This window comes from Ascidiella aspersa, chromosome 1 (assembly GCF_963924565.1).
Source record: "Ascidiella aspersa chromosome 1, kaAscAspe10.2, whole genome shotgun sequence".
NCBI classification, from domain to species: Eukaryota; Metazoa; Chordata; class Ascidiacea; order Phlebobranchia; family Ascidiidae; genus Ascidiella; species Ascidiella aspersa.
The window spans coordinates 33907485-33919208 of NC_139447.1; the positions used below are offsets into that span (position 1 = coordinate 33907485).

The window sequence follows — 11724 nt, forward strand, 5'->3', positions numbered from 1 at the left end:
AGTTTTATTAAAAAAATTGTTCATTTTCAATACACACTTGAGGTGCAACGAAAAGTCGTCAAACATTGAATTGTGTTTAGTTGTCAAGATTCAGCAGCGAAAGCATGCAATGCATCGCACCTTCAGCGAGAGGTAAAATATACGCAGGGTATGTTTGTGTTTGGGATATTTTGCTTTCTAAAACTTAGCACAAAAACTGCAGATCTGATTTCAAGTGGAAAGTAAGATTTCCCTTTTAACTGAAAGCAAACTCACGTTTAAATTGTGTTTGACCAAAAAATGGTTGTGTTGTATAGGATATGCCATGAAAGCTTAGTTTTACGTGGAGAAGTGAATCTGTAAAGGAATAAGTCAGAAACGCAAAAATCAATAGAATTAAACATGAAATGCGCTTTGCATGGTCGCTATGTGAATCTAACATTAAAATCCTACTTACAAAATAAGCAGTCAGAAGATTAAACAGTTGGTTTTCGTGGTATCACCTTAAAGTTTGTTGCGAATACCTAACATGTCCGTTTTGCTATACATATCAAAATGCAGCGGAACCCACAGGTTAAGCTATAAACAACAAATCTTCGTAGCCGAAAGGGTTTAGCATTTTACAAAAGTTAAGCTTTAAAACGTAAGCACGGTAACAGTTAACAACACACATGTTTATATGCTAAAAACTAGCGAATGTTTACAAAGTGCGAAAGAAAATCTCAATTACATGTTGAGAATAGTTTGCAGCAGTACAGTAAACCAGCAAATGACCGCAGTGAGGTGTTTAGGAGCGGAGCTTGTAGTAGTTACCACGACCTGCAAAACAAAATTAGTGAAATTTAGCGGTTTGGTTTCGCTGCCAATTTTCTTGTACCATTGGACGCACTTTTAACTACACAGTAATAGTGAAGTTTTGACTAATAATTTGATGAGAGCTTTTAGTTTCTAACTGTGACTCTATTTTTATAAAGCTATGATTAACAACAATCTATTGGCAGCTAAGCTTCTTTAAAATTATGCATAGAATACCACCAACAACAGGAGATGATGGGCAAAACGGATTATTGGCGAGAGATATAGTGTTTGCAAAATATTTTTTTTCGGCAAGGTAGCAACCAAAACGTCTAAAAAATAACCGTTTTACTTTTTGATGGGACGAAACGAATGAGTGGTGGGCCAAAACGTCCCCTTTCACAATTATAAAGTTAAAAGATAATTAGTTTAATTGCCATGGTCCATGGTCCATGGTAGCGCAAGTTTATAATACCCAATACATAAGTAGCCTACTACCTGTGTTGTAGCCTACCCATTCAACACTCGTATAAAATACCACCTTTGTTGAGGTCGAGTTTACCCTACTTATAGTTGTCCGTTTTGCGATGGACTAATGCCAATTAATCCAGGCCTATCAAGGACTGGTACTTCATCGGAGTTGGAACTACGGGATTAAAAACATTTGACAAACTAACAACAAATCTCACCGCACGTTGGTCGCTCTCCTTGCTTGTCAGTCCGAGACTCAAGGCTTTCTCACCGCTTGGTTGCAGAGCCAAATATAGCGGCCATGTTTGGTCTCCGGTGGCTCGCTTTGTCCTCAAGAACTGGTTTGCCAGCACAAGCGACCCCCGCACATCTCCTGCGTTCACTGTCACCACTGTGGTGCCCTGTAAGAAGGTAAACATTGCACGTTTTGCGCATCAGTGCATCCTATGACCTTTAATTTCTTGATTAAGATAAGGTAACGCTGTAAAAGCTTGAAACTTATATACCAGAGCTTCCCAACCCTTTTCGTTGTTTTTTTCTCCTTTACGGTTTTCAAACGCCAAAGTTATTTTCCAATTTCAGTGTTATTTAGCAGTCATGAACAATTTGGAAAAATGTTAGCATGTCTAGACAGGTTGTTTTAAAACAGGGGTCGGCAACCTTTTTCTAGTCGCGGGCCAAAACCAAACTTAAAAAGGTCTCTGCGGGCCGCACAAATTGATAACTAAGAATTGTGTTATTGAAATGTTAGGGCAGCCGTGAATTAGGCAGGCCTCAGATATTTTTTGCACTTAAAATCGCGTTTAATTTCATTTACAGAGGCAATAAAGTTATAACGTAAAGCGAATGAAAAGTGTAATAAAACTACTTTGAGGGAACGCGAAAACATTTAAAGTTAATTTAACTCAGTGTTTGTTAACCGTTTGAACTGAAGGCGCACCTGGCGAGCGTAGCGAGCGCGATTTTTTTTTGGTGTACTGGTATTTCTTTTAAATTTTTTGCAAGTATTTATTACATTGCCGAAAAAAAAAATATATATATCTAATATTTTGCGCGACGCACTTGGCAGCCTTCCACGGCGCAACAGTAACGAATCGCTAATCTAGTTAAAAGGGCAGCATCAAACGTAAACAAACCGGACGTACAACTTTCGCGCAAAGCGCGAAAATTTTTCGCAATTAGGTAGTTAACATAGTTAAAAAGCATTTAAAATAGACTCGTGTCTAATTTGTCAAAGAGGCGGCGGGCCGGATGAATTACATCGGCGGGCCGGCCCGCGGGCCGTAGGTTGCCGACCCCTGTTTTAAAAACTTGTTGGAAACCTTTCTAACATATACGCACCCGACACCCGTATATTGTTTAATTAAGATAGCCAATTGGTCGCACTGGCCGTATCATTAGAGCACCCTCGATCGCCAAGTAGCTTTACTACAAAAGTGAGATTGTCAAGTACGGCTTTATTTGCAGGCAAGGCGTTTGTCTCTGGAAACCAAGCCTGTGTTGAGATTTAAAACGTAAAACTGTGTTGTTCTTGAGACACAGGCTATATTTTGCCCGTAGTCCTAGAAATCAACTCTCACCATTGTAACGTATAAAAAAATACGCCTTTGTGCCTGGTAAAGCAAAGGAAGTTTACTTACATTTAAACCTACGCTTTCTAATTGTCTTGAACTACTCGAAAATAGCCTGAGCAGTTTTATCACCCACTGATAAACACGAAATATGTGTTAAACTTTTGTTAAGCCAATTTTGAATGTAAAACCTAAAATAAATCTGATCAGCGAAAAAAATCTGACTCTCTGACGATTGTGTATCAACCGAAACAGCTTAAATATTCTATGTTGGACAAATAATTACAAAGGCCTCCTACTCACAGGTGTAATGAGTACTCTGAAGTCGTATATTGCCGAGTTAGGGTTGGCCACGCTGGCCGAGATGTAAACCAGTCCCGATCCACTGCTGGCTGTGATGGAAAACTCCAGCTCAATCGATCCGGTGCTGGGAAGCTGGCAAGTCGAGTAGAATGAGTTCCCAGCTTCCACGTCGACACTCACAGTTGTGTTGTTCTGTTGTAAAAATGTTTACATGGTAATGAGTGACTGCCTAGCTTCTAACATAAAAGGGCAGTGCAAATAAAATATTTTCACGAAAAAATTCCAATATAAAAGTAGTCAGATTACATGTGAACTATTTCGCTTCGATTGCAATCAAATAACTTTAACCTACAGGAGCTTTACGAAAAATGAGGGTTTGACATGACGGAGTATAAATGTTTGCGGAAATGTGATAACTGATAGCCTAACTCACAGTTGTGTTGTTCTGTTGTAAAAATGTTTACCTGGTAATGTATGATTATCTAGCTTCTGTATAAGTGTAGCCTACAGCGCGGTTGAAAGTAGGCACTTTTCTTACTCGAACGCATGAAAAATTTTCTTGCCGAAACGCAGGGAAGTTTTTAGATAAGACGTCACAAAGTTAGGACATAACTGGAGGCTTAAAGCTTAGTAAAACCTTAAGTTATTGATCGATGTAGTGCATCAATATGCAACTGAAATCTTACAGTTATTGAACACATTCAAGAAAATAGCGGGAAAACCTTGTGAAAAGGGATATAGCCTGGTAAATAGAACATTTACGGCGATAAATTGTTTACCAATAGGACTTGACTTGGTGCAAAGTTGTTTAGCAAATAACTTGACCTTGAAGCTAATTTGCATACGCAAAGGAAAAAGGGACTTGATTTTGAGATATTAAGTCGTTTACGCAAATGACATTAATCATTTAAATATTGAATAATATTGTTGTTAAATTGTGAAATAATCTTTTTTTTTACGTTTACACGGATTTAGGCAAAAATGTAGCCTAAACAATTCAAGGAAACACATCAGTTACGGATTTTGGATACGCAAATGTTTATTAAAAATCGAATAATTTACCAAAAACGTTTATTTTTGCACATTTATCCATGAACTGGGTGAATCTTGATTTATACTGAGACTTTAATTATGTAAAAAGGCCTTTTTGGAAATCGGAACTAAAGTTCAAATAGTTGGCCTACTGAAATCATTCAAAATGATGCGCTGGTCTAGAATCCTACCACATTTATTTTAGCAGTAGCGAAACGAGTTGTCAAAGTTGAAATTGTACGAAAATATGTAAATGTGTTAGAATTAATATAATGACAATACTTCAACCCCAAACCACCCGAACCCAAACGCTAACTCTTACCCTAAATCGAATATTGTTAGCAACACAAACCCCCAGACGAAAATGTGGTAGGATTCTAGACCAGCGCCGGTATTTGTAAATAAAGTGGCTTACATTGAATTAATTTTAAAGTCACAATCAAGCTTTTAAGAGATTTAAATCTGTTCTTACCGGTATCTCAGCAGATATCTGGCACGCTTGTTCTGCCAACGCTCTCTCCATGACGCTGACCAACTGAGAGAAGTCGGGGATCGCGTACGCGAACTCGCTGCCGGGATCGTTTGCGATTTCTCGCAGTTCCGCTTCGTTGGCGCCCTCACCAATCCCGACCGCGAACACGGTAATGCCCTCATCACGAGCCTATACAAGTGGATAGGGCCAGGTCAAAAGATAAAATAAAATGCGCATGAGATCAATATTACACCTAAAGCCATCGCAGACTCACCGAATCTGTCGATTAATGTTGCAAGCAAGGCAGGCTAGAAACACAACTAGCGCAGTGAGGTTCGAACTCACGACCTCCGGTCAAGCCAGGACCGTCGATCTACCAACTGAGCTATACAGACTCATAAATTCTTAATAAATAAATTCTTAATATTTAAATCTTGCAGAATGTGACAAAATTGGTTGTTAGTATAACGACAACAACATTGTCAGTTGTGATATTTCAGTATCAAATTCACACAGGAATGTTATGGTTTATCTTGTAATTAACGCATTTTGTTTTATTAAATGTCACTCCGATTTTAATATGGTAAAAAGAAAATTCGATGATCATCGTTTTAGTTAGGCCGCGGTTTCTCTTTTTGGGGAAGTTTCCTGTTTTTATCTTATGTTATTGAAACTCTATAATAACATTTGCCTCTACCACAACATATCGCATTGGTTCTTCAAAATATCGGGTATCGGCATTTTAACACAAAACGTAACACCTGAAATCCTTATACGACATATAAACAATAAAACTCAAAGTTTAAAAACCCGAGTTAAACCAGGATTAGGCATTTTTTAAAGGTATATATATATTTCGCCTAAATATATACATTAGACTTTCGTTTCAAAGTCAGTCATTCATAAGTTCTATAATCTTTAACATAAATACTAGAACTTATGAATGACTTACTTTGACTAAGACAGGAAAGTGAAAATTTGCTTCCATTTGAAGCTACTGTCGTCATCTACGTGTAACAGTGGGGGGATATCTTCCTATTTTGCACATTCAGTTTGTCATATTTCGCCTAAATTGACATATGTCTATAGTGGTCCTTACGTCATTTGCTGGGCCAAGAACATCATCAGAGCTCTTTCCGTCCGTGAGTACGATAAGCACACGGGGTACACCCTCACTCAGTCGTCGCATTCCTTGCCTAATTCGGAAGCCATTTTTGACCACTTTTTCAATCGCGTCTCCCGTATAGGTCCCGCCTAGAAAGTAAACAACGTCGGTTTAAGACGTGACGTTAAAATGTGTGGAAAACAATGAGGTTTAGATTAGATTACGCAACGCCAACGTTTATTTTTACTGACAATTTGTTCTTTTGCTAAGGTTGACAATTTCAAAATATACCAAGTCATTTATCTAAATGTTTTTTCTTCAAACCCTTGACAAAACCAAAAAAGGCGATTTTCGTGGTTGTAACTAACCTTTAGGGTAGTCAGTCTCTCGGACAGCTGTCGCGAATTCTTCGTTCGTCGTGTGCTCGTTGAAATGACTGACGACAGTGTGACTGCTGGAATACACTGAGAAACCGGTGTGGACCCGATCTGGCAAGATGGTGAATTTCGACGCCAGGTCGGCCACGAATTGAAGGGTTATGTCGAAGTTGTCCTCCCCAATGCTGCCCGAACCGTCGATCAGAAACCAAAGGTCCAGTTTGGAGACGCTGCAGCCTTTGTGGAAGATTGTTTTAACTTACTAGGACTTCAGCGTAAAGGGTCGATTGGAAACTTAACAGATCGAAATGTGTTACATATAAAAACAAACGCAAATTAACGAACAGCGTATATTGCGTAACTGCAAACCTTACAGAGTTCCAAACATTTTTATGAAATTAATTAAAAAAATTCCAAAAATAACACTAATAGCCTATGTTTTAGAAGTCCTATTAATTGGATTAATTAAAAGTGTTTTTAATACAATTTGATAATAAAATAGTTCCAATGTCGTGGACAACATTATTTTGACCTAATAAAACATTTTTATTGAACTAGCTATCTAGTATAGTTAACCAACCATATTTTAAATGTATAGTCTTAGGCCCAACTTTTGGTGAAACTGAGTTAAAATGGTTTAGGTATACCTACAATTAGAGATAATAAACTATTAGTAAATCATCGCAGTAACCATTAATTTGTAAAGACCAGTGGTTTCCTAAGTGGGGTCCGTGAAATAGCTTAGGGGGTCGGAGTGAAAACCACAGTAGTAAATTAAATGAAGGTTTTCAGATCATTTTTAATGCAAGGGAACTCGCATTAATAAAAAAAACATGTCAAAATGCCTTGTAAAAAAGATTAGAAACCACTGGTTTAGACTGTCCAGTGTCCAACTAAAACTAAACGTACTTTCAGCGTTTTCGAATGTGTTAACCGCGTCAATAAAATAGTTGGCAGTATATTGCAAGTTGTAGTTGTTGGTCCACCAATCAGCTTGTTCGGAGAGCGGCCCGGGTAGAGAGCTTAAACCAAATTCAACTGCGATGTACAATCTTGCAGCTAGGGCAGAGTAGAGAGGTATGCTGTGAATAAATTAGACGTGAGTAGATATTGCGAAATTGCATACTTCGTTATGTTACAAGTATTTAAAGAAATAGTTGAACTACAAACCTGCTTTTTATTTATGATTTTATTAAGAAGTAAGGTCTTCAATAGTTGGATACATACTATACACGAATTTGCAATGTAGCTTGAATGTAAATATTCAGGCCAAATAGGCTCCCTCTTTTGTAATTGAACATTGAAAGCATCGCACTCAGTGCTCACTGATGATGATACAAGAACAATTATCGAATCTTCTTTTTGAAGATAATGTCGATTTATTCGACCTATAGCTGGCCTTCTTATTTCTATTTAACTAGGCTATATGTAGATTAATATTTATTTTATTACGTTATTTTCAAATGAATGTTTGTTGGACCAAATGCTTACAGAAAGATAAGAGTAAGTACTCAGCCTTAAATATTCTTAATAATGCATGGCACAATAATTTGTAAGGCCAAATAAGCATCGCCGCTGCAAATAAAAATTTATGTTGAATCAACAGCTTTGCTTTTACAGGGCCATACGATTTTATTTCGCCATAAATGTCTTTACTTTAATTGCTTTTAACAATAAAAAATGCAGTATGTTACTTCATGTTTTGCATCGTAATGCTGAGTGTAAGGTCAATGTTGAAAGTTGCGTCGATTGCTGACACAACAGAGGCGTATTGAAAGCTGTTAAGGGAACCTGTAAGAGTCTCCAGGATGCTTGATGAAACCTAAACACACAAGCAAAGTCTGTGTGAAAAAAAATCACTGGATAAAGTAACAACCATAATATTAAGAAAGCATTTACCTGAAAGATTTGCTTGATTAAAATATTTCATTGTTGACATAACTTATACTATAAATGAACCTTTCTCTACCTTAAACTTGCCAAGGATTAACAGAATGAGCAGAAAATAAATAAGCAATAAAATAAGAGTATGTGCCCCAGTAAAAATAAGACAGTTATACCTGATTCTGTGGTTGTTTTGCAATGATAAAAATTATGTATTTTTGGATAAAATATGTTACTCCAGGTTTGTAGGCATACAGCACTCCGATAAGTTATTTGAAAAAAACATTATTATCTATATCGAGTTTCGAAAGTTGTCAGGATTAAACTTAAAACACAAACGTCTACTTTAATAGATAAAGTAGCCTAAAAGAATCAAACCAGGAGACAGCTGACTCGATGAACGCTGTCTGTTTGGAATGTCAAATATCGCCAAACATTTTGATTTCGTCGATTTTAATTTTTTATGTTCTAAATAAAATCACATCATATCAAGACAAATATCTCAAAAACTCACGCGCCAGATCCCCCCACCAGCCGCGTTTTCCGCGCTGCGTCCAAAGTCGGATTCGACGAGAGCGATCCTCTTAAGAAAGCCGAAGTCGTTGGTGAAGAAAGTGATGAGGTTGATCTTCTGGATGCAAGCGTCCACTACATCCTCCCCGCTGGCTCCCGCTTCCAAAGTCAGGTCGAGACAATAGGCTCCTCTGCGAAATAGCATACTGTTGAATAGGGATATCTGATACAATTCGCACTATCTAATACAGTGCTTCTTAAACTTTTTTAGCTTTGTTCAACCCTAGCATCTATTTCCAGGTTTCATTCACCCTTGTCTCATGATATTATAAAACTATCTCGTCTTTATATAACAGCACATCCGGAATATCCGTCCTGCTCGCAAGCTATCATCCATTTCTAACGGTTTGTCCTTATTCACCCCTTATGAATAAGTACTTGCATAATGAGAAAAAAATGTTAAAACATTTAAAAAAAATTTAAACAAAAGTTATCAATAGCAAATTAAAAACCTTATTTTTAACGGCTATCAACTATTTGAACGCCATTTCACGCATATACCGGCTTACGTTTACAAATTGTGGAGTATCTTTACGAAACCCTTTAAAAAACGGCTGTACCTGTGTTACTTTCAGTTTTAGTTTTATTATTCGAATTCCAGTTTCAAAATTGTAAATTTACCAACAAAAAGTATCGAATAAAGGTTGGAGTAGCTTGTAATTAACTTTTAATATTACAAAAACATTTAATAATTTTCTTCCTTAAAATAAATTATAAACGTTTTCTTTGTTTCGTTGCGTAAAAGTTAATTTTGATTCGTTACGTAACGAAATGTGTTTTTACAAACTTTGTGATCTTTTTTTATAGATTTATAGATTTTCTGTCTGGGAACGTTGACGTTTTAAGACGTTTCATTAAACCGTACGCACAATTATGACACATTCGGAGATTTCAAACTAAGACCGAACTAAGATTTTATAGATTAGTTCGTTTTCTTCTAACTTAACAAAATAAAAATGTAAAAAAAATAAAACCTTTGCTTGTCTTTCTAAGCCAGAAATAAATATCTTTTCAACTGTTGAGTTTTTGAAATACATGTTCTACATACGGATGGAACGGTGTAAGTCTATACTCCCCCTAACCAAAACCAACAAAAAGATGAAGGAATAAATCCTTTAAAATTTCATAAAATTTTGCATGCTAAAATACATTATTTTCACCACCTTCTATTATTTTTGCCAACATTATAATATAATAATATATTGTTGACCGCTATTATGTATTCACTTCATATTGATTATATTTTATACCTGCCTCAAACAGTTTTGCTACGTGTAACATTACAATTTTTTCACCTGGTACAAAGCGCTACAAGCAAAAGCGCCAACGTGATCTTAGAAAGTTCCATCTTTGAAAAATTTCAACGACAATTTTTGCAAGCCACTCACGAAGAACTTTGTCGATTCGAATGAATATTAACGCTTTGAGCATCAAATTATATGAAGTCGCTATTTGCCGAGCATCTTTACGTCGAATTCCTGCAAACGGCCAGCCCTTTAACAAGCGACGTCAGGCATTGTGCTTTGCGCAAGTGACGCAATTTAGCCAACCAAGGCAAACAAGGGCGTGTGTGTCTCCCCTGGCTACCGTTGTGCAATCACAGTTAAGGACAGGTTAACAAACGTGTTTTTCTCGTAGAACCGCAGAGTACAGAAGTTCAACGAAAAAGGCTTTTGAAAAGGAAAAGACTTTTGAAAGTGAACCGCGATCGCCATGGCAAACTAGGCCGTTAAACGTGCCTGTTTTGGCAGAGTTGGAATGAGCAAAGTCCATGGGCGGATCCATGAGGTTGTTCCTTTGTTCCAACGGATGCTGGTGTTTGCATCAGGTCAACATCCCGTTTCCATCGAAACGCTCTTTCGTTTTTGTTTTTTCGCTACGATGTGACCTTTGGGCGATTGCGACAGGAAAAGTAATATTCGAGTTTTCCCCTTAGTTGTTTCATAATATCCGTTTGCTGTTGTGTAGGTTAAATAAGTCAGCAATAAAACGTAAAGCGAATGACAGATTCGAAGGAATTGCTACATTCGTTTGTTATTAGGAAGACGCCATATATTATAATATTCTGCTAAAATATCGGCAAACCATCGGCCTAAATTTATCGATGCCGATATATCGGGCTATCTTTAGTATATAGTTTCAGGAGACAAATTTGTGTAACAAAAGCTGCAATCTAATCCATATCAGTTCCACAAAGTGTAAAAAGGTCGTGCACGCGTTGCAACGAATATTCTCGCCTTTTAACAACTTTTAGGTTTCTTGAGTGACTAATTCCAGCAACTTTCTATATGGATTTTATCCGGTTTAGTGAAGCTGCTTAACTTTTTATCGTCGCATTTACATTGTGGGATTCATGGTGGCCTTTAAACTAAAGCTTTGAAAATTGTTTTGTGTAGTTTTGGTTTAAAATTGTGGCTCATAGCGCCACGAGGGTCTCTTATTTATTATGTTGAAATCGGTAGCAGTATATTTTGTTCTACCAAAATTTTATTATCTCAACTGTGTTTTTATGAGTAGCCTAACACGCAAGTCGCAAGCATATAAAGTAATAGACTGTGTTGTAGTGCAGTGCTTCTCAACCTTTTTAGCATATGGACCGGTAAAATTTTAAAACAAATTTTGCGGACCGGTGAATCTTCAAAAATCTAAATCAACCCCAAATGTAATTACGACAAAATTATGCAACTAAAAGTCTTCTTAACTTTTTCATACAACTGATCTTAAATGTTAAGACTTAAACGAGCTGAAGCCCACTTTTAAACAGTTGGGCACAACACTTGCAGCTTGGTGACGTATGATAAAGTCTAAAGTAGACCATTAACCCTATGTTACGCCTCAATGATCAAAATTACGGAACTGCCGAAGTTTTAAGTTTGATGGACAAGATTTCAACATTTTGTATTTTGCTATTGAGATATAAAATTGTAAAACATGTGGCGGACCGGCGGGAAAGTTGACGCGGACCGGCGGTTGTGAACCTCTGTTGTAGTGGCTTACGTTATTAACATGACTAATATGCTCTTAGGTAACGTTTTCAAAGAACTTGACATGACTCAATACATTTAAAAAAAATAGCTTGAATTAAACTCAGGTTATGTAGGCAAACGACTTTTTTATGTTGCAAATATTTGTAGAAAACAAGAGGTATTTTACCTATTTATG

General features: G+C 36.9%; 1 protein-coding gene across 1 annotated transcript; it reads right to left on the bottom strand.

Moving 5' to 3' along the window:
- Positions 1-705: 705 nt before the first annotated feature.
- Positions 706-8824, bottom strand: LOC146169903 (uncharacterized). The gene is made up of 10 exons (XM_083387850.1): positions 8814-8824; positions 8504-8693; positions 7800-7927; positions 7015-7187; positions 6097-6342; positions 5723-5877; positions 4624-4812; positions 3120-3311; positions 1464-1646; positions 706-798 (listed from the first exon to the last, which is right to left on the bottom strand). The coding sequence occupies exons 1-10, from the start codon at positions 8822-8824 to the stop codon at positions 706-708; spliced, it is 1560 nt and encodes a 519-aa protein (XP_083243976.1).
- Between the last annotated feature and the right edge of the window lie 2900 nt (positions 8825-11724).